This window comes from Ranitomeya variabilis, chromosome 2 (genome assembly GCF_051348905.1).
Source record: "Ranitomeya variabilis isolate aRanVar5 chromosome 2, aRanVar5.hap1, whole genome shotgun sequence".
In the NCBI taxonomy this organism is placed as follows: Eukaryota; Metazoa; Chordata; class Amphibia; order Anura; family Dendrobatidae; genus Ranitomeya; species Ranitomeya variabilis.
In genome coordinates, this window is record NC_135233.1 from 624244094 (window position 1) to 624258641 (window position 14548).

The 14548-nt window shown below is 44.5% G+C and overlaps 1 protein-coding gene across 1 annotated transcript in view; it reads right to left on the reverse strand.

Annotated features, from left to right (window-relative positions):
* Nucleotides 1-366: 366 nt before the first annotated feature.
* Nucleotides 367-14548, reverse strand: part of LOC143807434 (uncharacterized) — a 29543-nt gene continuing 15361 nt past the window's right edge. Inside the window, exons 2-8 of the mRNA XM_077288966.1 lie at nucleotides 5274-5452; nucleotides 4719-4849; nucleotides 3962-4106; nucleotides 3532-3609; nucleotides 2056-2448; nucleotides 1358-1699; nucleotides 367-1153 (exon numbers count right to left, since the gene is read on the reverse strand). Of these exons, the coding sequence (XP_077145081.1) occupies nucleotides 884-1153; nucleotides 1358-1699; nucleotides 2056-2448; nucleotides 3532-3537 (1011 nt within the window). The 5' untranslated portion in view covers nucleotides 3538-3609; nucleotides 3962-4106; nucleotides 4719-4849; nucleotides 5274-5452 and the 3' untranslated portion in view covers nucleotides 367-883. The remainder of the gene's footprint in view (nucleotides 1154-1357; nucleotides 1700-2055; nucleotides 2449-3531; nucleotides 3610-3961; nucleotides 4107-4718; nucleotides 4850-5273; nucleotides 5453-14548) is intronic.

Below are 14548 nucleotides of genomic sequence, written 5' to 3' on the forward strand. Positions count from 1 at the left end.
CAAGGGACCTGACGGATACCGGAATGTGAGTATGTACTGTTTTTTTTTTTTTACTTTTACGATGGTAACCAGGGTAAACATCGGGTTACTAAGCGCGGCCCTGCGCTTAGTAACCCGATATTTACCCTGGTTACCCGGGGCCTTCGGCATCGTTGGTCGCTGGAGAGCGGTCTGTGTGACAGCTCTCCAGCGACCACACAATGACTTTCCAACGATCACGGCCAGGTCGTATCGCTGGTCGTGATCGTTGGAAAGTTGCAGAGTGTGACAGTACCCTAAGGGATAACTCAGGAGACTCTTTGCATGGAACAAGACAACTACAGGACAGTTTTATAAGTGGTAAAGTCTATATTAAAACACGGTGATTCAAACAGGTGCAGAGAGAAACTCAAGTCCACAGCACTTGGTGTAAATATAAACACAGCTTAACAGTCTATAGGAAACTTCAGAGGAAAGTGCAATCACGCAGAAAGTCTATGAAGAACAATTATTCTTGAGGATACTTGACACGAATAAGTCCTTGGTAGTCCAAACACAGATAGATATGCTTATAAGGCAGTTCATTAAAATCTTAGCACAACCAGGGAGGCCTGGGTAAAAGTCTCAGGTTTAAGCAGAGCAGCAACAGCTTACATGTCCAGCAAATGCAGATGGAAACAAACACAAGCAGCCAGATGGAGGATTACTGGAAACCGATGTATGCAGCAGAAACTCAGAGCTGAGTAGCAGGATCTCCACACAGGTTCACAGGAGCAGGTGCAGGTGCAAAGCCAGGGAGTCGCCAGGGTGGAGCTGGATGCAAGGCAGAATACTCTAGCACAGACTAAAGGCTGGGGTGGAGTTATATAGCAGGGCAGTAATGCACAAAATGTAATCAAAATGTTCAGAGTCTTGACATTACTCCCTCCTTAGAAGCGGCCTCAGGACGATCCTGGACCTGGTTTCTCAGGGAATCTCTGATGAAAATGAGAGATCTTCTGTTGGCATTGATGTTTTCCACAGGTTCCCAAGAGTCTTCCTCAGGGGGATATCCCTGCCATCTTATAGGATATTGGAGCCGATTCCTGCGAATCCTGGAATCAATAATTTCCTCCACCACAAATTGTTCTTGCCCATCAATCACCACAGGCTGCGAAGGTGGCACAACACGTCCCTGGAAGGTATTAGGAGATACAGGCTTTAGTAAAGATACATGAAAAACTGGGTGTACCTTCATAGTCCTAGGCAGCTTCAGACGGCAGGCCACAGAGCTCACAATACCGTTGATCTTGAAAGGGCCAATGAATTTCTGTCCAAGTTTTTGTGAAGGAACGTTTAACTTCAGATTCTTAGTTGATAACCACACGGAATCTCCTACCTTGAACATGGGTGCAGGTTTACGGAATCTATCAGCCGATCTCTTATAACGTTCTTGAGCCGTGGTCAGGGATTCCTTCAGAACCTCCAGATTTTGCCTCATCTCAGTCAGCCTTTCCTCGACTGCTGGAACCGGAGAATTAATCAGAGACCTAGGTAAGATACATGGATGATAACCCAGATTGGCAAAGAAAGGAGTGAACTTAGTGGAGGCGCTCTGAGAATTGTTGTATGAAAATTCGGCTAACGGCAGTAATTCCAACCAATCATCTTGGAGATAGCTAACATAGCATCTTAGATATTGTTCCAACGTCTGGTTGGTACGCTCAGTCTGACCATTTGTCTGGGGATGGTAAGCGGAAGAGAGACAGACATTAATATTGAGTGCAGAACAAAACCCTTCCAGAATCTTGAAGTGAACTGTACTCCACGGTCAGAGATTATCTCATCCGGGACCCCATGCAGCCGGAAGACATTCTGAATAACCAAGTTCACTGTATCCTTAGCTGAGGGGAGGCCAGTGCATGGAACAAAATGAGTCAGGCGATCAACTACTACCATGATCGTATTCATGCCCCCCGATGTAGGCAGCTCCACAATAAAGTCCATTGATATAGACCCCCAAGGTCGGGACGGAACAGTTAATGGTTGCAGGAGACCCGTAGGTGCCACACTAGGAGTCTTGTAACGAGCACATACCTCGCAAGAGAGAACATAGTCCTTAGTATCCTTCAGGCAAGTTGTCCACCAGAAAAATCGGCTTAGGAACTCTTGTGTCTTCTGTACCCCCCTGTGACCAGCCAACTTGGAGTCATGTACCAACTTGAGGATCTGCAGACGGACGGCCTCAGGGACGTAGATACATCGATCTCTGAACCACATGCCACCCTTAAAGACAAGATTAATATCAACAGGTGGGTTGGCCAGAAATACATCACCGTCATAAGCCTCCCTGCACTTCTTCCACATGTCCTGATCGTGGATAACTCCGATGAAATTGGCATCAGATAGAATGGTCTTGGACGGGGCTTCCAGGTACGGAATCCGCAGCATGGATTTGGGATAAAGCATCAGCCTTCCCATTATGAGAACCTGGATGGTACGAGATAACAAAATTAAATTGATTTAAAAATAAATTCCAACGAACCTGACGAGGAGAAAGATATCTAGCGGATCTGAGGAACTCTAAGGGTATGTGCACACGTCCGGATTTCTTGCAGAAATTTCCTGAAGAAAACCGGAAATTTTCTGCAAGAAATCCGCAATTTTTTTGCGTTTTTTTTCCGTTTTTTTCGCGTTTTTTTTAGCATTCTGCAAGCGTAATTAGCTTGCAGAATGCTAAAGTTTTCCAAGCGATCTGTAGCATCGCTTGGAAAAATGACTGACAGGTTGGTCACACTTGTCAAACATAGCGTTTGACAAGTGTGACCAACTTTTTACTATAGATGCTGCTTTTGCAGCATCTATAGTAAAAGATAGAATGTTTAAAAAAAATAAAAAAAATGCTTATACTCACCCGCAGACAGCTGATCTCCTCACCGGCGTCCGTTCCGTATAGATGGTGTGTGCGCGCAGGACCTTCCATGACGTCGCGGTCACGTGAGCGGTCACATGACCGGTCTCGACCAATCACAAGACGGCGACATCATCGGCAGGTCCTTCACCGCACACCAGCTACAGGAACCGAAGCGACAGCGTGCAGTGGAGAGGCGGGAAGACATCGAAGGTGAGTATAGGACTATTTTTTATTTTAATTCTTTTTTTTTTGACCAATTATATGGTGCCCAGTCCGTGGAGGAGAGTCTCCTCTCCTCCACCCTGGGTACCAACCGCACATAATCTGCTTACTTCCCGCATGGTGGGCACAGCCCCGTGCGGGAAGTAAGCAGATCAATGGACTCCTAGGTGTGCGGAATCCCCTGCAATTCCGCATTTGAATGAACATGTTGCTTTTTTTTCCGCGATGCGATTTTTTCGCGGAAAAAAAGGCTACATTTGCACAAAAAATGCGGAATACACTGAAAATAATGGGAGGCATATGTAAGCGTTTTTTTCGCGTTTTTATAGCGAAAAAACGCGAAAAAAACGCGAAAAATACTGAACGTGTGCACATGGCCTAAATTGCGATGGTCAGTAAGCACTACGATCTGTTGTGCAGCTCCTTGCAGATGATACCTCCATTCCTTGAAAGCCACAATAATAGCCAGCAATTCCTTGTCTCCCACATCGTAATTCTTCTCTGCTGAGGTTAGTCTATGGGAAAAGAAAGCACAAGAATGTAGCAGACCCTTCTCTCCAGTTCTTTGGGAGAGAATAGCCCCCAAGGCATTATCAGAAGCGTCCACCTCCACAATGAAAGAAAGTGTTGGCTCTGGGTGTATCAACAGCGGTGCTGAGGTGAAACAGATCTCAAGCCGATCAAAAGCTTCTTGAGCCTGTGATGACCACTTAAAGGGATTTTCCTTCTTTGTCAAGGAAGTAATGGGACGGACAATATCAGAAAAATTTCAAATAAAACGTCTGCAGAAATTTGCAAAACCAATAAAACATTGCACCTCCTTAACATTCTTGGGTACCGGCCAGTCAAGCATAGCCTGAATCTTACCAGATTCCATGTTCAGCCCCTGGGGAGAGATGATATAACCTAAGAACTGTATCTCAGAACGATGAAACTCGCATTTCTCCGGCTTGATATACAGATGGTTCTCTTTCAGACGTCTTAAAACAGCTTTGACATGTTCTTCATGTTCCTGTAGAGAGTCAGAAAAGATTAGAATATCGTATAAATAGATCACCATAAACTGGTCCAACAAATCTCTGAAAATGTCATTAGCAAGGTGTTGAAACGTTGCAGGGGCATTACAAAGCCCGAAGGGCATCACGAGATATTCAAAGTGTCCATACCGGCATCAGAATGCTGTCTTCCACTCATCCCCTGGACGAATACGCACCAAATTATAAGCCCCACGAAGATCCAGTTTAGAGAGCACCTTAGCATGGCGGACTCTTTCCAGTAATTCGGGAATCAGAGGCAAAGGGTAACGATTCCGTATGGTTACCTTATTGAGCTCTCGATAGTCCACACAGGGTCTCAGGGACCCATCCTTCTTCTTTACAAAAAATATAGGTGCCCCTGCTGGTGAGGAAGGACGTATGAAGCCTTTGGCCAGATTTTCATCAATATACTCCTTTAAGGCTTGAAGCTCAGGTGCCGCCGAAGGATATACGTTACCAAAAGGAACAGCTGCCCTAGGAAGCAACTCAATGGGACAGTCATAATGCGTGTGTGGAGGAAGCTGATCTGCATTCATCTTGTCACAGATGTCAGAGAACTCTTTATATGCTGAAGGTAAAGTAAATACCTGCACCGGTGGTTTCGTAGCTGTGGACTCGGGGGCAGCTTCAGTTAATGCTGAGTTGCTCCTTGTTGGAAAGATAATCTCCTTGGTCTCCCAGTTGATAGTTGGATTCTGAGAAGGCAGCCAAGGGATGCCTAAAATCACAGGAAAATGAGAAGAAATTAACAAGATAGAGAGTTGCTCTTGATGATTAGGCTCCAACAAAATCTCAAGGGGTGCCGTCTCCTGATCCACAGGCCCGCAGATTAAAGGTGACCCATCCGCTGTTTCCATGGTAATTGTAGAGGCTCTTTGCTGAATTTCAATACCATGTTCCTTGGCAAATGCGATATCCATAAAATTGCCACCTGCACCAGAGTCAATCATACCTACACTGGAAATCCACTGTCCTGTACACAGGATCTTAATTGGGAGAGAACAGTGAGAGTTCTTTTCATTTAGCTCCTTGGCTGGTGAAGTCATAGAAAGTGAATGGAATATAGCGTTTAAAGTCAGGCTACATTCAGAGATGTCAGATTCATCATTATAGTTGTCATACTCCCCTACTGCTGCTAGCACCTTGTTAGGCCGCTTGGGACACTTGGGACAGTTGATTAGAAAGTGGTCAGACTGGCCGCAGTAGAAACATAGACTTTCTCGAAGGCGATGCTCCCGGCGCTCATTACTCTCGCGTCTCTGAACAAAATCAATTTGCATGGGCACCTCCTCTACCTCTTGAGATGTTTTACCTGCAGGCTCTTTGGAAGGAAGGGAAAAGTTAGAAATACGGTTATATGCAGCAAACTTCTCCTGCCTACGCTCAGTAAGGCGAATGTCAATGCGCACACAATGCTGTATAAATGTTTCTAGCTCTTGTGGTGATTCAGAGCGAGCTAATTTATCCTTTACAATGCTAGACAGACCCCTTTTAAAAATAGGTAATTGTGTATAACTGTCCCAATTAGTATCTACCGCTAATCTCCTGAATTCAGTAGCATACTCAATAACAGAACGATAAGCCTGGCGTAAAGACAATAAAGCGGATTCCGCAGTTGCACGGCGATTAGGGTCATCAAACATTAACCCCTTCATGACCCAGCCTATTTTGGCCTTAATGACCTGGCTGTTTTTTGCAATTCTGACCAGTGTCCCTTTATGAGGTAATAACTCAGGAACGCTTCAACGGATCCTAGCGATTCTGAGACTGTTTTTTTGTGACATATTGGGCTTCATGTTAGAGGTAAATTTAGGTCGATAATTTCTGAGTTTATTTGTGAAAAAAACGGAAATTTGGCGAAAATTTTGAAAATTTCGCAATTTTCACATTTTGAATTTTTATTCTGTTAAACCAGAGAGTTATGTGACACAAAATAGTTAATAAATAACATTTCCCACATGTCTACTTTACATCAGCACAATTTTGGAAACAAATTTTTTTTTTGCTAGGAAGTTATAAGGGTTAAAATTTGACCAGTGATTTCTCATTTTTACAACAAAATTTACAAAACCATTTTTTTTAGGGACCACCTCACATTTGAAGTCGTTTTGAGGGTTCTATATGGCTGAAAATACCCAAAAGTGACACCATTCTAAAAACTACACCCCTCAAGGTGCTCAAAACCACATTCAAGAAGTTTATTAACCCTTCAGGTGTTTCACAGCAGCAGAAGCAACATGGAAGTAAAAAATGAACATTTAACTTTTTAGTCACAAAAATGATCTTTTAGCAACAATTTTTTTATTTTCCCAAGGGTAAAAGGAGAAACTGGACCACGAACGTTGTTGTCCAATTTGTCCTGAGTACGCTGATACCTCATATGTGGAGGTAAACCACTGTTTGGGCGCACGGCAGGGCTCAGAAGGGAAGGAGCGCCATTTGACTTTTTGAATGAAAAATTGGCTCCAATCTTTAGCGGACACCATGTCGCGTTTGGAGAGCCCCCGTGTGCCTAAACATTGGAGCTCCCCCACAAGTGACCCCATTTTGGAAACTAGACCCCCCAAGGAACTTATCTAGATGCATAGTGAGCACTTTAAACCCCCAGGTGCTTCACAAATTGATCTGTAAAAATGAAAAAGTACTTTTTTTTCACAAAAAAATTATTTTACCCTCAATTTTTTCATTTTCACATGGGCAACAGGATAAAATGGATCCTAAAATTTGTTGGACAATTTCTCCTGAGTATACCGATACCTCACATGTGGGGGTAAACCACTGTTTGGGCACATGGTAAGGCTCGGAAGGGAAGGAGCGCCATTTGACTTTTTGAATGAAAAATTATCTCCATCGCTAGCGGACACCATGTCACGTTTGGAGAGCCCCTGTGTGCCTAAACATTGGAGCTCCCCCACAAGTGACCCCATTTTGGAAACTAGACCCCCCAAGGAACTTATCTAGAAGCATAGTGAGCACTTTAAACCCTCAGGTGCTTCACAAATTGATCCGTAAAAATGAAAAAGTACTTTTTTTTCACACAAAATTTCCTTTAGCCTCAATTTTTTCATTTTCACATGGGCAACAGGATAAAATGGATCCTAAAATTTGTTGGGCAATTTCTCCTGAGTATGCCGATACCTCATATGTGGGGGTAAACCACTGTTTGGGTGCACGGCAAGGCTCGGAAGGGGAGGCGCGCCATTTGACTTTTTGAATGGAAAATTAGCTCCAATCGTTAGCGGACACCATGTCGCGTTTGGAGAGCCCCTGTGTGCCTAAACATTGTAGCTCCCCTACAAGTGACCCCATTTTGGAAACTAGACCCCCCAAGGAACTTATCTAGATGCATAGTGAGCACTTAAAACCCCCAGGTGCTTCACAGAAGTTTACAACGCAGAGCCGTGAAAATAAAAAATAATTTTTCTTTCCTCAAAAATGATTTTTGGCCCGAAATTTTTTATTTTCCCAAGGGTAATAGGAGAAATTGGACCCTAAATGTTGTTGTCCAGTTTGTCCTGAGTACGATGATACCCCATATGTGGGGGTAAACCACTGTTTGGGCGCACGGCAGGGCTCGGAAGGGAAGGCACGCCATTTGGCTTTTTGAATGGAAAATTAGCTCCAATCATTAGCGGACACCATGTCGCGTTTGGAGAGCCCCTGAGTGCCTAAACATTGGAGCTCCCCCACAAGTGACCCCATTTTGGAAACTAGACCTCCCAAGGAACTAATCTAGATGTGTGGTGAGCACTTTGAACCCCCAAGTGCTTCGCAGAAGTTTATAACGCAGAGCCATGAAAATAAAAAATAATTTTTCTTTTCTCAAAAATGATGTTTTAGCTCACAATTTTTTATTTTCCCAAGAGTAACAGGAGAAATTGGACCACAAAATTTGTTGTCCAGTTTCTCCTGAGTATGCTGATACCCCATATGTGGGGGTAAACCACTGTTTTGGCACACGTCGGGGTTCGGAAGGGAAGTAGTGACGTTTTGAAATGCAGACTTTGATGGAATGCTCTGCGGGCGTCAGGTTGCATTTGCAGAGCCCCTAATGTGCCTAAACAGTAGGAACTCCCCACAAGTGACCCCATTTTGGAAACTAGACCCCCAAGGGAACTTATCTAGATGTGTGGTGAGCACTTTGAAGCCCCAAGTGCTTCACAGAAGTTTATAACGCAGAGCCGTGAAAATAATAAATGTGTTTCCTTTCCTCAAAAATATTTTTTTAGCCCAGAATTTTTTAATTTTCCCAAGGGTAACAGGAGAAATTTGACCCCAAAGGTTGTTGACCAGTTTCTCCTGAGTATGCTGATACCCCATTTGTGGGGGTAAACCACTGTTTGGGCAGATGCCGGGGCTCGGAAGGGAAGTAGTGACGTTTTGGAATGCAGACTGATGGAATGGTCTGCAGGCATCATGTTACGTTTGCAGAGCCCCTGATGTGCCTAAACAGTAGAAACCCCCCACAAGTGACCCCATTTTGGAAACTAAACCCCCCAAGGAACTTATCTAGATGTGTGGTGAGCACGTTCAACCCCCAAGTGCTTCACAGAAGTTTACAACGCAGAGCCGTGAAAATAAAAAAATCATTTTTCTTTCCTCAAAAATGATGTTTTAGCAAGCAATTTTTTATTTTCACAAGGGTAACAGGAGAAATTGGACCCCAATATTTGTTGCCCAGTTTGTTGTGAGTACGCTGATACCCCATATGTGGGGGTAAACCACTGTTTGGGCGCACGTCAGGGCTCGGAAGGGAAGTAGTGACATTTGAAATGCAGACTTGGAAGGAATGGTCTGCGGGTGTCACGTTGCATTTGCAGAGCCCCTGATGTGCCTAAACAGTAGAAACCCCCCACAAGTGACCCCATTTTGGAAACTAGACCCCCCAAGGAACTTATCTAGATGTGTGGTGAGCACGTTCAACCCCCAAGTGCTTCACAGAAGTTTACAACGCAGAGCCGTGAAAATAAAAAAATCATTTTTCTTTCCTCAAAAAAGATGTTTTAGCAAGCAATTTTTTATTTTCACAAGTGTAACAGGAGAAATTGGACCCCAATATTTGTTGCCCAGTTTATTGTGAGTACACTGATACCCCATATGTGGGGGTAAACCACTGTTTGGGCGCACGTCAGGGCTCAGAAGGGAAGTAGTGACATTTGAAATGCAGACTTGGATGGAATGGTCTGCGGGCGTCACGTTGCATTTGCAGAGCCCCTGATGTGCCTAAACAGTAGAAACCCCCCACAAGTGACCCCATTTTGGAAACTAGACCCCCCAAGGAACTTATCTAGATGTGTGGTGAGCACTTTTAACCCCCAAGTGCTTCACAGAAGTTTATAACGCAGAGCCGTGAAAATAAAAATTAATTGTTCTTTCCTCAAAAATTATGTTTTAGCAAGTAATTTTTTATTTTTGCAAGGGTAACAGGGGAAATTGGACCCCAACAGTTGTTGCCCAGTTTGTCCTGAGTACGCTGGTACCCCATATGTGGGGGTAAACCACTGTTTGGGCGCACGTCGGGGCTTGGAAGGGAGGGAGCACCATTTGACTTTTTGAACGCAAGATTGGCTGGAATCAATGGTGGTGCCATGTTGCGTTTGGAGACCCCTGATGTGCCCAAACAGTGGAAACCCCTCAATTCTAACTTCAACAATAACCCCAACACACCCCTAACCCTAATCCCAACTGTAGCCCTAACCCTAATCACAACCCTAACCCCAACACACCCCTAACCACAACCCTAACCCCAACACACCCGTAACCCTAATCCCAACCCTAACCCTAATCCTAACCCTAATCCCAACCCTAACCCTAATCCCAACCCTAACCACAACTGTAACCCCAACACACTCCTAACCCTATCTGTAACCCTAACCACAAGCCTAATCTTAACCCTATTTCCAACCCTAGCCCTAATTCCAACCCTAACTCTAATTCCAACCCTAACCCTAAGGCTATGTGCCCACGTTTCGGATTCGTGTGAGATTTTTCCGCACGATTTTTGAAAAATCTGCAGGTAAACGGCACTGCGTTTTACCTGCAGATTTACAGCGGATTTCCAGTGTTTTTTTGTGCGGATTTCACCTGCGGATTCCTATTGAGGAACAGGTGTAAAACGCTGCGGAATCCGCACAAAGAATTGACATGCTGCGGAAAATACAACGCAGCGTTTCCGCACGGAATTTTCCGCACCATGGGCACAGCGGATTTGGTTTTCCATAGGTGTACATGGTACTGTAAACCTGATGGAAAACTGCTACGAATTCACAGCGGCCAATCCGCTGCGGATCCACGGCCAATCCGCTGCGGATCCGCGGCCAATCCGCTGCGGATCCGCAGCCAAATCCGCACTGTGTGCATATGCCCTAACCCTAACCCTACCCCTAACCCTACCCCTAACCCTAACCCTAGTTCTAACCCTAACCCTAGTGGAAAAAGAAAAAAAAATATTTTCTTTTTTTATTATTGTCCCTACCTATGGGGGTGATAAAGGTGGGGGTCATTTACTATTTTTTTTATTTTGATCACTGTGATAGGTTTTATCATAGTGATCAAATTATACCTGGAACGAATCTGCCACCCGGCAGATTCGGCGGGCGCACTGCGCATGCGCCCGCCATTTTGGAAGATGGCGGCGCCCATGGAGAAGACGGATGGACACCGGGAGCCTCGGTAAGTATAAGGGGGTGATCGGGGCACGGGGGGGGGGCGTCGGAGCATGGGGGGGTGGCATAGGAGCACGGGGGGAGCGGACAGGAGGACGGGGGAGCGGAGCACAAGACGGAGGGGAGCGGACCACAGATCGGTGGCTTGGGGGGGCGATCGGTGGGGTGGGGGGGTCACATCAGTGTTTCCAGCCATGGCCGATGATATTGCAGCATCGGCCATGGCTGGATTGTAATATTTCAACAGTTTTTTAGGTGAAATATTACAAATCGCTCTGATTGGCAGTTTCACTTTCAACAGCCAATCAGAGCGATCATAGCCACGGGGGGGTGAAGCCACCCCCCCTGGGCTGAGGTACCACTCCCCCTGTCCCTGCAGATCGGGTGAAATTGGAGTTATCCCTTTCACCCGATCTGCAGGGACGCGATCATTCCATGACGCCACATAGGCGTCATGGGTCGGATTGGCACAGGTTTTCATGACGCCTACGTGGCGTCATGGGTCGGGAAGGGGTTAATGCCATAGCGGCTAAAAAATCGTCCAAATCATTTAACCGCAGGTCACGAGACTCAATCATCGGATTCGCCCAGGCAAGCGCTCGTGCGGTCAGCAGCATTATTACACACAATACTTTGGATCTATCATTAGGAAAACAGTCAACATGCACATCAAAATATAGCATACATTGATTCACAAAGCCACGAAATTTGTCACGATCACCATTAAATCTGAATGGGGGCAACTTAGGTGGGCTAGCTGGTGGCGGTTGCCCAGATGGAAAAGTCGCTTGTGCAGCCATTTGCGTGCTTATGTCCTGAAAAGCCCGTCCATACTGGGACTCTATGCCAGCAAGTTTGTTTTTCTGGGCTGCCATGCGGGTGCTTAAGTCCTGCAAAGTTTGTCCAAACACTTGTTGATTGTGTTCAAAGCTTCCAAACTTCTTTTGCAGTCCTTTCACATCTTTCTGCAGTGATCTAATTATGGAGAACACCTGCTCTAGTCTGCTTTCTGCAGTCATTGTTCCAGCAGTCTCCTCTTTTGAGGTTAGAGTATCCTGTAATGATTATAAGGGATAACTCAGGAGACTCTTTGCATGGAACAAGACAACTACAGGACACAGTTTTATAAGTGGTAAAGTCTATATTATCACTCGGTGATTCAAACAAGTGCAGAGAGAAACTCAAGTCCACAACACTTGGTGTAAATATAAACACAGCTTAACAGTCTATAGGAAACTTCAGAGGAAAATGCAATCACGCAGAAAGTCTATGAAGCACAATTATTCTTGAGGATACTTGACACGAATAAGTCCTTGGTAGTCCAAACACAGATAGATATGTTTATAAGGCAGTTCAAATAATATCTTAGCACAACCAGGGAGGCCTGGGTAAAAGTCTCAGGTTTAAGCAGAGCAGCAACAGCTTACATGTCCAGCAAATGCAGAAGGAAACAAACACAAGCAGCCAGATGGAGGATTACTGGAAACCGATGTATGCAGCAGAAACTCAGAGCTGAGTAGCAGGATCTCCACACAGGTTCACAGGAGCAGGTGCAGGTGCAAAGCCAGGGAGTCGCCAGGGTGGAGCTGGATGTAAGGCAGAATACTCTAGCACAGACTAAAGGCTGGGGTGGAGTTATATAGCAGGAAGACACAGTGCACATGAGACCAAAGACGCCATCTTGGAAAAGGGCAGTAATGCACAAAAGGTAATCAAAATGTTCAGAGTCCTGACACTGATATTGCAGCAATATGATTTTACCATTCAACATATGAAAGGAATCGATCATGGCAATGCTAATGGCCTATCTCGCCAAGGTGATGCAGAACAAGATACGCGCTTTGGAGCTGGCCTGTAACTCAACCTCTGTAGTGAAATATGTATAGGTATGGATGTATGACTAGCAGTAATTTAACATCTGTCCTGAGACTGCAGGTCTCACAGGGGTCACAGCATATGTTATCCTGAGAAGGCAGTCTCCTGTCTCCAATCTCACCAGGGGGCCTTTCCAAGAACCATGAAGTGGAAACATTTTGCACCTTCTGGCTCTTTTGAAGAGAGATGCCAATTACAGCCTAACACTATCTATGAGAAACGTTACACAAAGAGTTTCAGATAAAATAATATATTCATTGGTGGAGCGGCCATGGTCCAGTCATAAACCATCAATTATAATATTAAGCTGAGAGGCTGGTCTAGAAATTTGACCTCAGGTTGACTCTATAAATTAGGCCTACACACAAAGAAAGATGTTCACATGTAGGGGCAGCCTGGAAAGCTGATGTGAGCCATTCCATATTCCTCCCTCCCTCAGGGACAGAGTACCAGAATGCAAAAGTTCAATATTTCTGTTTTATCCCTTTATTTCATCACTGTTTTTGCATATTTGTATGTCACTTTATTTCCATATTTTTATACCCTTTTTATTGTAAGCAATGTACCTTTTCTATTAATGCTTAAAACTTTAATAAGTCTGAACTTTGTGTGCTAAAAGAATCCATATCCTTAAAGTGTGTGACCCTGCTGATTGGCAGACAGTATTAGTAATATTTCTGGGACTCATCGCCTGTGTGTTCTGTGAGTGGTGGCAGCATGTATGAGCGGGTGTGTGACCTGGGTCGGTGTGTGATTTATGCTCCCATTACAGCATAGGGCAGAGGTTGAATGCTGGGCTTGAATGGGCTGAATGTTGAATTGCAGGCGCAACCCCAAGTCATGTGCTGAGAAGCGGGTACGTGACAAGCCCCATGCATTGTCATAAGGAGGGAGGTGTAGTGAAATATGTATATGTATGGATGTATAACCAGCAGTATCTTAGCATCTGTTCTAGGCTGCAGGTCTTCACAAATGTCATGACCTATGTTTTGCTGAGAAAAAGACATTCTTTCTAGTCTCACCCCAGGGGGATCGCCTGAACACACAAGTGGAAACATTTCACACCTTCTGACTCTTTTGAACAGACATGCCAGTTGCAGCATGACACTATTTACTATGAGAAAGGTCACACAAATAGTGTTCAAAGAATAATAATGTATTCATTGGTAAAATAGCCAGGATCCAGTCACAAACCAAGGATTAGAATATTAACCCCTTTACCCCTAAGGGTGGTTTACACGTTAATGACCAAGCCAATTTTTACAATTTTGACCACTGTCCCTTTATGAGGTCCTAACTCTGGAACACTTCAACGGATCCTGATGATTTTGACGTTGTTTTCTTGTGACATATTGTACTTCATGATAGTGGTAAAATTTCTTTGATATTATCTGCGTTTATTTGTGGGGGGAAAAACGGAAATTTTACGAAAATTTTGAAAATTTTGCAATTTTCCAACTTTGAATTTTTATGCCCTTAAATCACAGAGATACAGTACAGACCAAACGTTTGGACACACCTCATTTAAAGATTTTTCTGTATTTTCATGACTATCAAAATTGTAAATTCACACTGAAGGCATCAAAACTATGAATTAACACATGTGGAATTATATACTTAACAAAAAAGTGTGAAACAACTGAAATTATGTCTTATATTCTAGGTTCTTCAAAGTAGCCACCTTTTGCTTTGATGACTGCTTTGCACACTCTTGGCATTCTCTTGATGAGCTTCAAGAGGTAGTCAAAAAACTGTCCCTACCCCAAAAAACCTGTCTGGGAGGGCAATTTTGGGTTCAAGCTGGACCGGCCTACCCGCAGAGTCCCCACAATAGGAGTCTGCAGCCGCTGCCTGTTGTGAATTCTGCTTTTGGGCTC